Consider the following 18,541-nt stretch of genomic DNA (forward strand, 5'->3'; position numbering starts at 1 on the left):
GTTTGAATGAAATGAACTGTCTACTCTAGGTTTTTGTGCAGACACTCAGTAGATAAGGGGGGTGGGACAACACACCGCGAGCGTAAAGTACACACCCACTGAACAGATAAAATGAACGTCCTCAACGTATAGTTACGTCATCTGACTCATCTCTATCTGACGTATATAGTTTCATTGAAAACAATAATTCAAGTTCATGGTCTCTTGCAGTGTGCCAATTTCTGCCAAAGCGTTCGACATGGCTCGAGATTTCAAATCTGGTGATTTGATCTTTGCCAAGATGAAGGGCTATCCACACTGGCCTGCCCGAGTAAGTTTATACATCTGTTTAAGCACATTCTACCATGTAGGCCTACTGCAGATGGAACAAAATAATACATAGAAATGTATTTATTTTCTGCAGTCACACATTTGAATGGTCCAGTGAGTAGTAGTATCACTATTACTTTTTTTTGTTCCTGACTGTTGAGCTTACTTATTCTTGACACTAAAAAATTGTTTTCCTCTACTAATGAGGAACAGATGCAGAAATATGTGCCATCTCTCTCTCTCTCTCTCCCCACAGGTTGATGAGGTACCTGATGGTGCTGTGAAACCATCCAATGTCAAGTTCCCCATCTTTTTCTTTGGCACCCATGAAACGTAAGTAGGGTTAATTATAATTGGTATATATGCTTTATGTTCATGTATTCAAGCTCGTAAAATGAACAGAGTCAGCATACTTCCCATTCTTGCAGTGCATTCCTGGGTCCAAAAGACATCTTTCCTTACTTGCCAAACAAAGACAAGTATGCCAAACCCAACAAGAGGAAGGGCTTCAATGAAGGCCTGTGGGAGATTGAGAACAACCCCAAGGTGGAGCTGACCGCCCCCAAGGTAGAGAGCTCCGTCTTCTTGCTCGCCTCTGAGGCAGATTATACAAATGTAAAACCTATGTTTCTAATTGCTATTGCTATCAGTGTGTGGTTCTCAAAGCTTTTTCATGTCAAGAACCCCTAAAAAAATGTATTAATTTGGCCGCCGACCCACGTCTCAAAATATTTTGTTCCAGGGACCCCCAGAAGCAAAGATTCTGGGGAACTCTGTTCGCTTTAAAAATATTATATTCAAAGATTTGCACAACATTTCCACGATTCCTCCAAAACAAGCTCGCAGCGCTGCACAACGTGGCGCACTGTGAGCTTGTATATCTGATATTTTCGAACGATACAGGATGCTTTCCCGGGTTTTAATGATGAGCATTTGAGCATTTATATAACTGCTATCCATCAAGACACTACTTACAGTTACGTGCATGCATTCAGGTTTATCCTCATTCACTGCAAGCGGTACACGCAACTCAAATCCTCCCATGTTTATGCTCTCAGGGGTTAAAGAGTTCAATTTACATTGTGGATATTATGTACCAATAATGTAGAACGCTCTTATGTTTTTACAGTATTTAACATCTTGGCCTCAGGCACAGATGGGTCTCACCTAATTTGATCTTCTATCTTCCATCTTAACTTTGATTGTTGATTAACGTTGATTATGTAATCTACAGGAAATGTTCTGTTAACATGCAATTACTTACGATACTGCACGTATGCTGTCTGTAACGGTATACCAAATCTACGTTGTTCAAATTTAAGTGGAGGTTTTCTTTTTTTTTTTTAAGATATTTTTTTGCGGCTTACGCCTTTTATTGTTTTTTTGAAGGGACAGACAGTAGGCTGACAGGAAACGGGAGAGAGATGGGGGAAGACATGCAGTAAAGGCCGTGTCGGGCTCGGGAGTCGAACCCGCGGCACACTGCGACTGGATTACCAGTCGGGTGCCCAGACGGTTACGCCACCGCCTGGGCCAGTGGAGGTTTTCTTAACAAAGATACAGTTCTTGTATTGTAAACCTTAAATCAAGTCATTGAAAACTTGTACCATGAGCCCATTGCCCCCGACTAAAATGCTGGACATTTACCGTAATGCGCTTCAGCTGTCGGGAACGTACACTGGGACTATACTATCCAGAAAAGAGTTACATCTTGCTGCTACTTGGTGGGGCTACTTAGTAGCTAACTTGTATGAAGTGTGAAAAGTCTTTAGTGCAATATTAAAATAACATAAAATCTTAACATAAAATTAAGATATATGGATATGCAAAAACTGTCTGTCCTAAAGTGAGATGTTATGGTTTATTGTCTTGCTCACTGATTCTTCCTCTTCCTCTTCCTCTTTTAAGCCGGTCGGTGTAGGGCCTGCAGCCAACAAGGATTCAGACAGCAGCCCAGATGGTAATGAAATGGAAGTGGATGAGAAGACTATAAAATCCAGAGTAAGTCCTTGCAATGAAAACGATTCCTAAGTCATACACATACTAATAATACCAAATTAACTACTGCTTCGATTATCACTGCTTCTGCTACATTGAGTCCTGCTTTTTCGTGCCCACATTGTCCGCTCACATACTATATCTGCTTCTGCTGACTGTGATATCTTCACCATTGCGTCTCTGTTTCAATGTGTATATGTGTATAGCGCATGAAGCGTTTTTGCAAAAGATAAATAATTGCCCCTTGCCTACCTGGTCCGTGCGTGCACAAAGTTAGTTTAATATAGAAATTTCAAGGCCTGGCACAACCAGAGGGGATGGGACCCTAGCTTTTAAAAGACTCATTTAACCCCCCTGCACCCACCACCCCCTGGCATCCTGTGCCATGTCTTGGGTCCATTCAGGTTCAAGGAAGTGAGACTGGACAGGAGAATGAGCAGGAGGAGGATGTGGAGGGAAGGTCTATGGAGGCCTCTGAGCAGGGCCCCCAGAGCCAGGATGTACGTACTATGCATGTTGGGATATCACATGAGGGGTTCTCAACTCCAGTCTGTTTATTCATTCCAGTCCATTGGCACCATGGAGATAATTTAGACCTGGAACATCAGCTAAATGTAATTAGGTACCTAAACACTTGTAGGCGTATGGATTTCCAGGTCTGGAGTTGAGAACCACTGAAGTTGTAGGTTCTCCCACCACCACCCGTCACACCACCAAACGGGGAAGCATGCAGCACTTAGTGGTTTTTCATTTGTGGTATTTTATGTTTCCTTTCATCAATCAGTCCCTTAGTAGGATATTAGTGTCTTTGTCAAGTTTCAACAGGTGGTCATCACTGGTTTGCATAAACAAAGTAAAAGGATATAAATCATATAATATATCCTTTTACTTTGTTTTTGCAAACCAGTGATTATACAAATATTATTTGCATAGTACGTACAAATATTATTTGTATAATATACTTGTATGGTGAGCAGGTGACTTTGTTTCTTATGTGAAACTGTTTGGCACAGCTGATTAGCATTCTTACACATACACTGGGGGGCGGCAGTGGCTCAGGAGGTAGAGCGGCAGTCCATGGAATCTGAAGGTTCCATGTTCGATTCCCAGCTCCTCCTGGCTAAGCGACAAGGTGTCCTTGAGCAAGACAATGAACCCCTAACTTCTCCCGATGAGAAGGTTGGTGCCTTGCATCGTTTCCTCCACCATCGGTGTGTAAATAGGTGAATGTGAAGTACATTGTAACGGAAAGCGCATTGGGAAAAGCCCTATTAAATGGTGTGTGTGTGTGTGTGTGTGTGTGTGTGTGTGTGTGTATGTATATATACACACTATATATATATATATATATATATGCTCAGAAAACACTTCAACTCATATCAATCCTTTGCATTTCCCTCCCTGTGATGTTTGCTTTAACTCTGTCAACTTGCTCTTGATGACACTGAGACAGCTGTGAGTTAAATAGCATTACAGTTGTGTTAACTGCATTTTAATTAATGTTTAATCGTGTAAATCTTTGTATGGCTGTCTGTGTACTTTGGAGAAAGGTAAGTTGTGTTTAGTCATTTGTGTTTTTGTGCTCACTTAACGACATGAATACTGGTTTAAGCGCAAGCTTCTACTTGTAATGAGGATGATCATAATGTCTTCCCTCCCTGACCCTATCCATCCTGCAATCAAACAGATGATGGTTAAATTTTGTTCTTCCACTAGATGGTGCTAAGAGCCCAAAAACATGATTCACATTTGAGTCAAGGGAGGCAAAGAGTTATTCTGCCACTTTGCAATGCATAGACTTATCTCACTTCTGCACCCTTTCTTTGCACGTAATTACCAATACCACGTACCAATTCACGTGATCTGTTCTATAAGTATGTTGTTTAGAAATGAGAAACATGTAAAAAATTGTTTATTAGCTGTGAGAAAAACAGGATTGATCATAGTAACACGTTTTATCCTTTTGGATTCCATTCGCTGTGTTCATAACCATTTTGTAAGCCGTTACAGACCATGACAACTGCACAACCGGTGAAAAGGAGGGTCATGACCTGTAATGAAATTGATTAAATGTTTCATGTTTCAGGACTCTTCACAGAAGGACTCTACAGACATTCCCAAACCCAAAAGAGGAAGGAAGAAAAAGGTTGGTCCTATGCATTGGTCAGCACAGTGACTAGTAGGGACTACAATATTAGATGGAATTGGAAATTGACTAAATTGGGAGGGAAGTTTTAAAATAACTGCAAAAAAATAATCTGATAGTAACTAGAATGTGCATTCAAAAAGTCCAAAAACATGTTTTTCATTTTTCTCACGCCATTTTATTTGGATATCATTCAGCCACTGTAGGCTTTAACATACACAAACTAAATTGGTAAAGACAAATTTTTCAGTGAATGTGCTATAACAGAATTACATGGATATAATGTTATCTTCATTCTCCCAGAGTGAGGCTGACCAGGACTCTGATAAAGAGGATGTTTCTGCCAGTCCATCTAGTCCATCAGGTAGTAGACCATACTGTCTCTCCAGTGACACTGTAGCTTGTCCATGTGATGGTATGTTCGTGACATGCATTGTTTAAGAGGCAGAAAATAACAAAAGCAACAGGGTTATTATTTTCAAACCTGCTATGTTGGCAGCAAATTGTGTCATATTAAGCAATGTGCTCAGTGCAATGGTGACTAAATAATTCATGATGTCACAATGTGTGTGTGTGTGTGTGTGCGCATGTGTCTCCCCAGGTGGAGAAGGTCCTAAACGTAGAGGCAGGAAGCCCAAAAGTCTCCTTCAGATGCAGGATGGACAAGGCTCTGGAAGTGAAATGTAAAATCCAAATCACACTTTAAAATGTCTTAGAACTTAAATAAGCTTATTCCTGTTGATTATGATTACAGTGCGAGAATATATACTGTATATCCAATTCCTTAACCAAGGAAGCTTTGAGAAGGAAAGGAAATGGTCACGTGACTGGGCTGCTGCGCCATGACACTTTCATGGACACTTTCATGGGAGCCAAAACTCACACCGGAAGTTCAATGAATGAATACATGGCAGTGAATGGAGCCAGCTGACCAGCTCATAACAAACATTATTTCTGAACAGAAGAAAGAGGAACTAACCAGGTGCTCAATGGAGGTAGCAGGATGTGATAATGATAAAAAGGTGCTCACACGGATCAAAGAACGGGATAAAAAGAGAAGGATCTGAACAATTGACATATAATCGGTTCAGGAATATAAAAGAAGACATATCACAGGTTGTTTTCTAATCACTTGCTTTTCGATGTGCACAGAGTGCAACTGCACAGTATATCATTTTATTTGAGGATCTAAACCGCAGCAGGTATCGTTTCTGGCTCTGAGGTATCGCGATATTTGACTGATAGACGGTGGGAAGTCTCGCGATACTTGTGTACACATCGAAAAGCAACACAGCAGACAATATGTGTTACATATCTTATGTTATTTTCCAGAAGCGATTACTTTACAAAAGGTCTAGTCATTCAGAAATAGACTAGTGTTTGTTCATGAGCTGGTCACTGAGCTCTCGTTGACTCCAGTGCATTCTGCCAAACTTCCGGGTGTAGTTTGGCTCCTATGAAAGTCTCCATGAAAGTGTCATGGCGCAGCCCAGTCACGTGACCATGTCCTTTCCTTCTCAAAGCTTCCTTGAACGTAACACTAAAGTATCTCCGTTCATTCAGGGACTCCACTGAGTCAGAAAAGAAGAGGAAGAGAGCAGGGGATGACAAATCTAAGAGTGGAGATGAGGAGAAGAGGATGGATGGTCGGAAGAAGGAGGAGAGCAAAGGGAAGGAGGCAGACGGGAAGGAACCTGAAGGCAAGAGGAAGAGACAGGGCAAAGATGACAGCTCCTCTGGCTCTGATGACGAAGAGGTAAGTGAGGGCGACAGTCCACTCCACTTTTCTATCCAGCCTTCATCAGTGTGACGCTGATGAAGGCTTGATAGCCGAAACGTTTGTCCCTGTTAACCCATTCTGACCTGAGATCAGATTCATACGAGGTTTCCACTGGACATACACTGGTCTGATTGACCCATTCTGACCTGAGATCAGATTCTAAAAAATGTCAAGTCGTTCTTCGATTTTTCAAAAATAGCAGACCTACAAGCTCGTATCGCGCCACTCGGTGGCGCGATATGAGCTTGTAGATCTGCTATTTTTCAATAGCTAAAGCATAACATGATGCTGACACCAAAATGGGTGCCCGGTCAATGGGTTAAAAAATGAAATGAATGTTTTGAACTGCAGTCTTACTGCGTGCGACCCACTACCGTTATTTATTTGATATGTTTTGAACGGGTAACGTACCTAAAGTCAGAGCGTGGTGGTCACATAAAGAGTAAGATAATCTGAGGTGCCATTCCTTCATACAATACAGTATGCATGTTTAAGTGGTGATACTTTCTGGCACAGGCCTACAGCTTTCCACTATGCCATTTAAAATATGTGTGGGGGATCTAGTAAAACAGGTGGACTAGTTGACAGCATGTCAACCTGTTTGAATGATGTATTTTGCATCGAGACAAAATATGCACAGTGACTCTAGAGGTCATCTTCTGTAATGACTGATAAGTTTCCCTCGTGTTTTGTAATGATCAGAAAACCAAAGGCCGGAAGAGACAGCAGAACTCCAAAGCAGATGAACTGAGGGAGTATGTACACACACGCACGCACGCACGCACACATGCATGCATAAACTCGCTTATAATTGATTGTTTCTTTGCAGACAAAACAAGGATGAAGGTAAGAAGACTGAAGAGAGGAAAGGAGACAAGAAGAAAGGTGAGCTGGCCTATAATTGGACATGACGTGCATTGCAGGCACAGGCACTGAGACGGATTCAAACCCATCATAAATATGTTGTTAATGCACTGTTGAGCCCCCACTCCAGGAGATTAACCTTTTTTTTCCAACAAATGGTCACATAAATGTTATTTAATATTTAACGCCTTTAAATGATGTTGAAAATATCAACAGAAATGTCACTTAAAATCATGAACACCACCTCTATGTATTACATATTAGTTAATATACTGTAGTATACAGTAGTAGCAATAAATGATTGTTTGGGACCACACATTTATTTTCCACAGAAACCTCGACAGAGTCCAAACTCCAGAAGTTACACAATGAGATCAGACTGTCGCTGAAGCTGGACAACCCAGTAAGTTTGACCACTGGAGACACACAGTGGTCCTTATTTATCAACCTAACAAGAAACCCAGCACAGGTCCAACCGTAGGAATCCTCTCTTGGCAAAGTACATGCTGCAATTCTCATTTAACTATCACAGGCTCACAGCCTTAAACATTCTTATTTCAGAGCCCTTGTTTATTCTATTTATTTCTCCCTCCTATTCTAGGATGTGAAAAGGGGCCTGGATGCCTTAGATGAGATGTGCACCCTCCAGGTCACCACACAGCACCTGCATAAACACAACGAGCTCATCAACTCGCTCAAAAAGGTAGACAACACCTCTCCAGATGGAATGTATAGAATGTATTCAGCACCCATAAGATGAACACAGCCAGTTGACACTGCCTTTTATTGAGATTTCTTTACTTATTTTTCTGCACTGTAATTTTACTCTTATTTCTAATCATTTTGTTGAAATATACTATACAAACAAACTATACAAATAATTTAATAAAATTGGGAAAATAAATACAGTTTTTTTTTTTGCTTCTTTTGTGGCTACACCTCTGTGTCCGTGCCTCATGTAAACTAAAGTTGTATGTGTTTTGTCAGCTCCGGAGGTTCACGGCTAGTCAGGACATCATGGACAAGGCCGACATGCTGTACAACAAGTTCAAGAGTATGTTTCTAGCGGGGGAGGGGGACTGTGTGCTCAGCCAGGTGCTCAATAAGTCTCTGGCTGAACAGCGGCAATACGAGGAGGCCAAGAAAGGTGCATTGAAGAGAGCTGAGCAGGCCAGAGAACAATCCTCAGGTACCTCATACACATACTGTACTTACTTATCGGTTAAACCCTGTTTGTATTTTATACCTAGGCTACCGTATTAAAAAAATACTAGCCAGTGCATATAGGCTACTTTTTATTATTGTTTTTATCTTTAGGAAAAATTATTTACCCTTTGCTAAAAATGTAAAAAGATATCCGGTAATTGCAGAGAAACAAAAATCATGCTAGGCCCAGTAACTATACTGCACCCGAGATGTTCTTTTTACAAAAACTGCAACACGGAGCCATTTACTGTATCCATGCCTTCTTTTCCATCGGCACAAAAAGAACAGGTCATTTTTGCATCTGAACAGATTTTTCTGTTGAGTGGACTTGAAGTCACTTTCACTGCATTAACTACTTTTTTTTTTTAAAGTAGCACCTGGCACCCCTTTGGTATGTCATATGTGAAAATGTTCACAACATTTTTCAAAATATACATTTGACTCCAGTTACTTCAAGACCCGCCAGTGGTCTGACCCCTCTTTGCGACCATTGGTTGCTGTTGCTTGGGTGGACAAAAATCCTCTCGATCCATTGAAAAACTTTTTTTCAGTGGCCTAGAGCACTGAGTCTGTAACGATGGAAGTTGAAGATCCATGCCCCACCCGGCTATACAATACCTGTTGTACCCATGTCAGGGTACCCGTTCCACCCATCTGTCTGTCCCTTTCTTGCCCAGAGATTTTTTATATCTTTCTGTGTCCCTTTATTCCTATATATGGGGTTCTGATGTCGGAACAGGCCAGTGAGGAGTTTATAAAGAATGTATTTATTGTGTGATTCATGTCCCACAAGCACAAATCTTATTTTGTCTCATGTATGTTTTTGCTGTAAAGATAACAAGATGACTAATGGTGACTCCAACCCAGAGGATAATAAGCAGGACACTGACAGAGAGAATCTACCCGAGGAGGCATCTGCAGGAGATGGGAGCCGGTAGGAAACAAACCAATAGTCACGTACTGTATGTTACTGTGGTACATCCATGTATACACACTGCAAATAATAAACCATAGCAATATCTTTTACTTGTATATCTTAAAATATGTTTTGGTTATTGAATCTGCAGTGCTTCAAAAGCGCAGGAGGAGTCCACTTGAAGATAAACTCAGATGGCTTCATCCAAAAGTTGGCTTGGGATCTTGTGTCCAATGTTGTTGTCTTTTGAAGGTCACCTGAGTCCTGTCAATGACCGACCCATCACACAGCACATACACTAGAAACATTCTAGTTGAGTTCTAGACCTCTGTTCTAGCAGATCATGTCCAGAGTCAAAAACATATTAGGTTTTTTTTTTTTTCCACGGATGTTTTGTTTTTATAAAGTTATCCCACTCAGGATATCACATCTGACAATGCCTCCTACAATATAGTACAGTGTCACCAGTCGCAGATGCTACGTGTTTATTTACAAGCTCACGAGTTGCGGATGCAAAGTGTTGTGAGCTTATAAATTGATGGCATGTTGTTGGAGCAGCTCAACTGCACTTGTGGCAGTTACAGTAGTCTGTCAATTTAAGATACAATTTGGAGTGGATGTGCAATTCTGTTACTGACATTGACATTTATACAACTTGCAGCTGCATCAGATGTGTTATTTTTTCTTTTTTTTTTACTTTTACTCAATGTACAGTACGTTCATGTAAAGGGATAAAGGATCCTAAATTCCAGTTTGCCAAAGTTTTCTTTTGCCAAGAAAATGCTTTATTCAGTAGTCTTTTTTTATGTAGTGTATAAAATGAGTATTTGTGCCTGTCTAACAACCTTTTTCGTCTGTTAATAAAGCAATGCGTCTCATTCTCCATTTTGACTATTACTGTTTAAGTCAGATATAGGATATTGTCCAGTATGAGTAGACTGGAAACCTGATGAATCTGAGGCCTCCTTATCTAATTGTCAAAGTATGTATGACACAGGAAATATCTACATTTCGTGGGGAATGTGGTGCATTGCCAATTTTTTAGCCGTTTGGTTACCCAAACAAAACGGTGCTCCCGACACAACCTCCCATAAGATATATATTTTTTTTAAAACATGATTTGGAATGTTGATTCCCTCTACACACCTTCACCGGTTTGCTGGTAAATGAATACATTTACGATAGTTTCCATCGCTTATCGCTGAATTGTGTCATGGCCTTATTGGTTAATTGGTATATTGATCAGGACTTTTATTATACAATTGTTGCATCTGCTCTATATTACTATTATTACGGTCTACTCTAGGATGTCAATGGTTACCTAGTCTCTCGAAACAGATTCAAAGGAAAAGAGGGTGCCGTTTCCTTTGTTTTGCCAATGGGTTGGGTTCCCAGATTGAACTAATTTTGCACCAGGTCCAAGACCCAAATGTTTAATTTATGATCCACTATATGAAATAACAATTTTCCACCCCTATCAGATTAGTACTTTGGGGTCCTGACTTGCTATTTTAGGAGCACCAAGTTGAAGGAATAAAATGTAACTTACATCGCAAGCTTTTTATAAATGAAATATTTATTTGAAATAGAAACTATCAGTATACAAAATAATCTAAACATTTCTCCTTAACAAAAATAAACACCCGTGTGAACTGAGCACTGCAACTATACTTTTGTGATAGTTACTGTACTGTATGGTACAGTACAGTTTTGTTATAGTTGTGCCCAGTGTGAGTGGCCCTTTGGGCTGCTCAACAGTGCCACTTTAGGTCACCGTATTGCAGCTGTTCATTCCCCAGACGGAAATAGGGACATGCGGCCAATCATTGGAGTGGTGTGCACCGCTCAAAAATCTAATGGAACAGTATTTTACAGCATTAAATAATGAAACTCAGTGGTTAACTAAATACTTCAGTTGAAGGCACCAGGGTCCACATAAGGATAGGCCAGGAAATCTCCAAGTTTGTTTCCTTCAGTGTCGTAGTGCAACATCCGGAAGCATTTGTCACAGAACAGACAGGGTTCACTCGGAGCAAAGCGGTCGTTGATCGTTAGCCATCTGGAATTAATTAAGGTTTAATTAAGGTTATTACGGTATAGTTAGCGAAGAAAAAAGTTAGAAGAAAAAAAATGAAATAAAAAAAGCATAACTGAAACTGTATTGTGTGTTTACAAAACTAACTGAAATTATACAAAAATGTGGATGGTTGCTGGTTATGTTTTTATTGACAAATTATTAATAAATTATAAATTATTATAAAAAAAAATAAACTATAAACTAAAACTAATAGCATTTTCAAAAAACATAACTATAAAATCTGCTCTAAAAATACTAAACTTAAACGAAAAATCCAAAGCACTAATTAAGGTTTGAAAGGAAGGACAACAAAAGTGTGCCCATAGCTTCCCAGTTTAACATAAACCCTGGTGTATTTGGTCTCATTTAAAACAAGAAAAATCCTTTAAAATGTTTAAGCTTGAGGCAAAAAAGGGAAAACAAATACACAAAAAAGAGAAAACTAATACACAAAATATCTAATGATGTGATACAGCAACATATTCCTTAACAAAAAAGTAAAACACCTGATAAAGTTTTATATTAAATTTGCAATAAAGGAATGACCATGATTTTATCTTTGTTTTTTTTTACCTGCCGATAAAGATGTGGCACACACCGCACTTCCGGGTCATGACCCTGTGTTTGTGGGTGAGCAATGGGTAAAGATTCCTGTCTAGACAATCATCTTTATGAGCCAGCCTGAAACGAAAGAATACAAAAACATGTACACAGCACCAGTTAGTAAATTAAATGGGAAAGGAAAACATTTGTGGCACACCTTCAATCTCAAAGGACCACTTCACCACTTTTCAGCCTTCTTCATATAATTGGTTCTCACTAATGTTCATGATAAAATGCCACCATTTTGTTCTACTCTGTCTCATAGGAGGGCTGTGGGCAGTTCAGAAACCCATATTCTAGTGACGTTAGGCTATTTATTTATTTAGGCTATTTAAGTATTTAGATTTTTATTATCGTGAGATCGATGGCTTCCATTATCGCATTGCAACTTTTAAGGAATAGAAAGTGCAGTTTCTATTAACTTGAATTCCACATCGATGTCGTCACTGGAAGATGGGTTTCTGAACTGCCCATAGACCTCCTATGAGACACAGAGTAGAATACAATTTGCTATTTTATCATGAGCATTAGTGAGGACCAATTATACGAAGATAGGTTGAAAAGTGGTCCTTAAAGAAGTACAAAGGAGGAAGAAAAAAAAGGCAAAGAAAGAAAGCCAACATTTGAGTATTTCAAGTCCCTACAGCCTCTACAATCAATAACACGGTGAAGGTGGCAGTATTAGCTCAAATGACAGCACGGTAGCACCAACCTGACATCAGTGATGATGACGAGATGCTCACAGTCTCCCTGGTGACAGTAAAGGTAAGGGAAGCCCACCTTTATCTTGAGGTCCTCAAACCTTGTGCCTTCCATCTTGGCATTGGTGTATGAGGGGAAGTCATGGGTCTTTGCCCACTCTATGGAGGTCCTGTTCGGAAAACACGACAGCACATTTGATTAGTAAAGCTGAAAAGAAAAATAACATAATAGGATTTTTTATTTACACATTAGTAACAGTAGTATCATTTATTGGAAAAGTTGAATCAGAACATTACAGGACTCTTACTGGGATTAAACCCAGTTTATCTGTGATTGTCTCCACCAGGCCGAAGGCATGTGGGGAGAGTATGTTTTGCACTCCGTCCGTCCGCGTGTCCGTCCGTGTGTCCGTGAACAGCTAATCTCGGCCACCGTTAACCCGGTCGATGCCATATTTTGCACACACACTCCCTGGATGCCAACGATGAACCTCTGCCCCAAACTTTCCAGAACAGCCTGTTATAGCGCCACCAGGAGGCCGCTTTGTGCCGTTTTTGCACAGTACACCTACAGATTTGGTCCAAACATCACGCAAATTGGTACACAGTCTCTCTAGAGCCATTCAACGAAACGGGTCTTTCAGATTTATCAGACTCCATCCTGATTGGTTAAGATTGGCTTCCAAAGTTCACAGGAGTGCTCAGTTTCAAACAAAATGCTGCAAATCACATCGCGTGATTTCCTTGAAATTGTGCACGCACATTCCCACTAGGCCAAGGACGAAATGCCACATGAACAATTTCAACTCAGTCTCAAGGTGGCGCTATAACTGGCCCAAAAGTGTTTTCACCTCTAACTGCACGGATCTGTGGATAACCTGGTGGAGACCTGTGCCCAGAAGGGCACTTTTTCTAGTTACAATCTGTTCTTTGCTTAATCCACAAAAATGGTCCATGTAAATAGCTTAACAAAAGGCCAGAGATATGCAATATGTAGCCATTAGTAATTATTAACTGTGGGAGAGAAAGATCACAACATAACATTTAGCATTATTCATACGGTCTCAGCTTTCTCAATCAATGAATCGGGAGGTAAAACGTACGCGCTGATGTCCTGACACTCAGGAAACCGCATGTCATTGTAGAAGACTCCCTCAAAAAAGAAGAAGGCAGACTTGTGATGATCCTGAAAGAGAGAAAAACAGGTTTTTCTTAAGGTAAGCTGGCCTCATAGTAATTTCATCTTCAGATATTACTGACACTAAGCAGTCTCTTTGTGTACGTGTACACAAATGCTCACCTTGCTGATAAAATCCGGAGCCATGTCGGGCGCAAAGCTGAACTCTCCACACACCTGCAGGTCACTGACACAGCAAATGCCATCCCTCAGCTCTGTGAGGAAGTGGGAACCCGGCATCAGCACGGTCATATGAGGTCTCATTTGCCTGAACTAATGAGAGAACAGGCAAATGGTCAGTACTGCCGTTGTGTCTCTGAGGGTAAAATACATGTATACTACAACGTTACAATTAATGTGGGAAAACAGTGCATGTGGGAAAAGCGGAAGATTTTACGGAACGGAAAGCCGGGGCCTGGCTGTGGCCGGGTCTCGTTGAAGACTAGACCCCTTGAGGGGGAAAAAACAACCCCCGGCCACCATGGTAAAATGAGTCCTCGATGACAGTGAATAGTGTTCTTTTTTTTTTGAGTGGTGCAACCACTCCAAGGAACAGCAATGTCCGTGTCTGTGTTGGTTCACCTATGTGACGTTAATGAGCACCAGTATGACTATGAGTACCAGTAAGGGCGCTGTTGTGCCAGAAACAAAGAGAGAGACAGTGCTGCACTGTTGCCTGCTAATGAGAGAGAGGAGGGGGGGGGAGAGGGGAGTTGCACCACTCAGTTCACACAGGTGTGATGTCTTAGCCATCTGCCTCGGCCTGTGCCGAATCGTGGCCTAAAATGAGCAATCCCAGTTCTGTTTTCCCCACATGTGCACCACAAACACTTGCTAGATTTACAGTGTGCCATCATCTTGGATTTAACAACTGTACCCAGGATTGACTCTCGTACTGTATAAAACATTTCCATTTTTACTGATTGATTATACAGAGCACAGGCTGAATGAATGTTGGATTGCTTTGATGCCATTTCTGATTTGGTGAAGGTGAATGTATAATATCAGATTTGGAAAGAAACATCAACTCACTCTATCAAAAATGGCTGGGTAGTAGATGTTGAGGGTTAGCATGAGCTCTCCTTCAGGGATCATGTTTTCCACATTCTCAGAAGATCTACCAACAGTTAATCTTTCCTGGAAGACAAAACACAGGACCATGTACTGTATGACAGTTATTACACACACACACACACACACATACACACACACACACACACACACACACACACTTTAGTTCTTTATTTGAATCCTCAAATTACAATTAATTTTACAAGGAAACAAATATGATGGGGTCGACAGTTCATGTTTACTCAAGGATACACATGGCACCTCCTCCTCCACACAGACAAGCTGCCTATAACAGCCGAAACAGAACAGTAATTTGGCAAGTTGTTTGGCTTTGCTCTTTGTCATGCCAGCTATTCTTAGGCCACTCATGGTCAGTTTATGCACGCACACATACGCGCACGTGTGTGTGTGTCTCTCTCGCACACATGATGGTAGTTGGTCAAATCTATTGTTTTTTTGGGGGGGGAATACAGTGATGTAGTAAAACAAAGAATGTACTGTAAAAGCTCATCCATCCCACTCTCTTGTCAACAGACTACATAGCAGCACTGTATAGCTTAGATTAGAAGACCCACCATTTCATCAGCGTAGAGATCGTGTCGGCAGATCTTATTGATCTTTAGAGAATTTTTGTAATCTTGCTTCTTCTTTCTTTGTCTGTTCAAATATAATCACAGAAGGAGAATGTGAATGCATGCATGCCATAAAAGTTAGTTACTTCATTTCAGATTTGAAACTGTAACAAGCTGAGCTGCTGTTCCTACATTAATGTTTGTAGAGTTGGATCCTCGGGCACAAAGTCTGTGTCAGGGGGTTCGTCCAAAGGGTGGCACCGAAGTGAATCAATACTTGAAGGAGAAACAAAACAACAGGGTAAGGCTTATACTGGACAAAATAAAATAAAAAATAAATTAAAGCTGGACAACAAATTATATATTATATATACTGCTGTAACAATGCTTCTTCGCTTTTATACCGTTGGAAAGCCTGTTTATTTCCGTTTAAATGGTGCCCCATGTGTATTGTGTAAGGAACATGCATTTTTGGGATTAGCAGTGCAGCTATGTAGGTTGGCATGACAAATCTAACAAACCTCTGCCTATGCCAAATAGCTTATTCTGATGTTGATGTCGACTCTTGTTTTGAGACTCCTACCCCAGGTAAGGTACCCACGGTACATGGGGTGCTGTGTCTCCCCATATGATCCATCCTATGGGGAGACATACAGAGCCCTGTTCATGGACACTAAGGTACCATTGGTACCTTACTTGGGACAGGATGCTCAAAACGAGTCAATTGGCGAGGAGGGAAACTGGTTGTTGTGTGTGTGTGTGTGTGTGTGTGTGTGTGTGTGTGTGTGTGACTGGTTACAGTACACGTACAGTACATGTTCATTCATTGAAAATCTGCAGTGTTAAGTTACCAATAAAGACAGAGCCTCGGATTCTGATCTACGTCTCTGCCTCCAGTTCCTGAAAACGTTACATTGGTGTCGGAAGTGGTCGATGACCGCTGGAGCGTGCCCTTGTGAGGGATGTGAGGGACTCGAAGAGTGAAGTGCAAGGCCGTGCTTCAGAAAGGGGGGTTATTGTAACGACCCTGCAAAAGACCCGGCCGTAACTTGCTCCTCCAAGGGAGCTAGCTCTCTTGGCGTGGCTTGTTGCCTGCCTGGTCTGCTGAGTTGAAGATCGGGGTTCGATTCCAGCTCCGGGTGCTAAACATTACAATATATACACACACACATATTGTACCCTTTTTTCCCTCTTTTCATAGCTGAAACCCACGGTCCCAGCCTGGGGGTGTGCTTGGCTGGACTCCTTATTGAGCCTGCCCCGGGGTCTCTCAAGTTTGTTTGCCCGTCTGTCGGCTTGTTAAGTTTGCAGGGGGAAAAAATCACACCTGAGGGGCGCTAATATAATAAATGTTGATATGGTGATGTAAAACAAACGGTGCCAACACAAACATTAAATGCCATTAACAATAAAAAGACAATATAGAGTTACATTATGACGTACATTTTTCCTTCATTGTCCAATGGCGTTTACCAAACAAACATTGAACTAAAGACAAACATTGAACCTGTGTACTGTATATGAGGGGCCCCTCAAAAACACAGTAAAGTACAGTTCTATAAAAGTCTGCTAAGAGGATTTAAAACCCAAGAAAGCTATATGGGTTGTTTGTTTCCATTGGGGTCCTTCATATTCAGGCTGGCTCATAGCCCCTCTCGGAACCCTCCATAAAGCTTTTCTGAAATTTTGATGAGTTTTATGTAGGGTCCCTACTCCCTGCTCATAACTATATTTTCGTATGGGAATTCTGGAACGCGGACATAAATATTCTCTCTAAGATCGTATCTGCGGCGTTTGACGGCCTTTTTTTCTTAGAGTTATTCTGAATTTGTGAACTTTAAGTACCTATACATTCCGCTGCGAATATCTCCTGTGGCGCGGAAGCCGTTAAGTATTTTTAATCTTTGTTTGACCGATTTGGTCGCTTTATTTCTTCTTGTTTGTTTACCGTTTATTGTACGGTTGTACCGCCTCCCGGTGTGCGGTTGGCTTGTGCCGGCTACATCCCTGCCTCTGATCTGCTCTGTCATAGCTATAGCGCCACTAGCTAGCCAGATAGGCGGTACAATGAGGTGTCAATAAACAAGGAAGGAAGAGAAGAATCAAAGCGACCAAATCGGTCAAACTTAAAAATACTTAACGGCTTCCGCGCCACAGGAGATATTCGCAGCGGCATGTATGGGTACTTAAGTTATACTTCACATATTCAGAAACCCTCACACGGAAAAATGTCGTCAAAGAGCGCAGACAGGCCATAAACACGTTGTTTATGTTTTATGTATGTCTGCGTACCAGGTGGCATGGTACTGCTGCAACAGGACCCCATGCTCTGTACGTGTCGTCAAAAAGTCAGAAACTTCAGTAGCATTGGGTCCTGCTTGGGAGGGCTAGCTGGCTCACTGATTTCTTCAGAACCGTTTATTAGTATCCTTCTGATTGATTGATTGATTGATTGATTGATTGATTGATTGATTGATTTATTAACAGTTTGCAGAATTACAGCACAAGTACAACTCAATACAAAAACTGTTAACAGTGAGTGGACGACACCGTCAGTGTCCGTTTACCTGCAGGTGCTTTTCAGTTCAGTCATGGTCTCAGGACATATGCCCATTTCCGTTGCAAAGGCCGCGTCGAACGTATCCTCGTCTTCTACCCGATAAGAGTATAGGGACGGCTTCAATCTTTCCTTCCATAAACGTTGAAATGTCCCAATATGAAATATCGTGGTGTTAACACCATCAATTTCATAATCTGGGATGTTCGGATCGCTCTTCGTGTCGCCGCTGCTGGAGGCCGCCATGGTTTGTCTCAAAGTCACGTGATAGATTGGAGGCTCTTGGGAAGTGTAGTGTAGTATTATTTAATATGTAAATAGATGATTAGTGGTGGTGATCTGGATCAAGTTGATGTGAGTTGTGAGTTGGGTGACAAACAAGTGTTGGGACTGGTTTGATATGGTTATATCTTTGCTCTAGCTCTGATCCATAGCTCTAATGCCGTTGCATTTGCTAATTGCTATGGACCAGAGCTATCTTTTTTTCAGGGACAATAATGATGATACATTATTTCCCCAGTAGGTGGCGGGAGACGCCTTCCATACACATGCAGCAGCAAGTAC

General features: G+C 41.2%; 2 protein-coding genes across 3 annotated transcripts in view; one reads left to right on the forward strand and one right to left on the reverse strand.

The window, feature by feature from the left end:
* Nucleotides 1-10,104, forward strand: part of psip1a (PC4 and SFRS1 interacting protein 1a) — a 10,470-nt gene extending 366 nt beyond the window's left edge. The window contains exons 2-17 of one of the 2 annotated variants that reach the window (XM_083764753.1): nt 211-310; nt 566-642; nt 738-876; nt 2,218-2,310; nt 2,712-2,807; nt 4,394-4,453; nt 4,757-4,817; nt 5,055-5,136; nt 6,017-6,209; nt 6,936-6,988; nt 7,063-7,118; nt 7,430-7,500; nt 7,699-7,800; nt 8,085-8,286; nt 9,138-9,237; nt 9,371-10,104. In XM_083764753.1, the coding sequence (XP_083620879.1) occupies nt 239-310; nt 566-642; nt 738-876; nt 2,218-2,310; nt 2,712-2,807; nt 4,394-4,453; nt 4,757-4,817; nt 5,055-5,136; nt 6,017-6,209; nt 6,936-6,988; nt 7,063-7,118; nt 7,430-7,500; nt 7,699-7,800; nt 8,085-8,286; nt 9,138-9,237; nt 9,371-9,401 (1,488 nt within the window). In that variant the 5' untranslated portion in view covers nt 211-238 and the 3' untranslated portion in view covers nt 9,402-10,104. The remainder of the gene's footprint in view (nt 1-210; nt 311-565; nt 643-737; nt 877-2,217; nt 2,311-2,711; nt 2,808-4,393; nt 4,454-4,756; nt 4,818-5,054; nt 5,137-6,016; nt 6,210-6,935; nt 6,989-7,062; nt 7,119-7,429; nt 7,501-7,698; nt 7,801-8,084; nt 8,287-9,137; nt 9,238-9,370) is intronic. The other variant, XM_083764754.1, reaches the window with a different exon arrangement.
* A 670-nt stretch (nt 10,105-10,774) lies between these two features.
* On the reverse strand, nt 10,775-18,167 carry snapc3 (small nuclear RNA activating complex, polypeptide 3). The gene is made up of 9 exons (XM_083765316.1): nt 17,988-18,167; nt 15,613-15,696; nt 15,424-15,505; nt 14,810-14,914; nt 13,901-14,050; nt 13,704-13,786; nt 12,612-12,770; nt 11,870-11,977; nt 10,775-11,278 (listed from the first exon to the last, which is right to left on the reverse strand). Exons 1-9 carry the CDS (start codon nt 18,032-18,034, stop codon nt 11,131-11,133), a joined length of 966 nt encoding a protein of 321 aa, XP_083621442.1. The 5' UTR covers nt 18,035-18,167; the 3' UTR covers nt 10,775-11,130.
* Nucleotides 18,168-18,541: the final 374 nt, after the last annotated feature.

This window comes from Protomyctophum parallelum (genome assembly GCF_964188405.1).
Source record: "Protomyctophum parallelum genome assembly, chromosome: 5".
Lineage (NCBI taxonomy): Eukaryota > Metazoa > Chordata > Actinopteri > Myctophiformes > Myctophidae > Protomyctophum > Protomyctophum parallelum.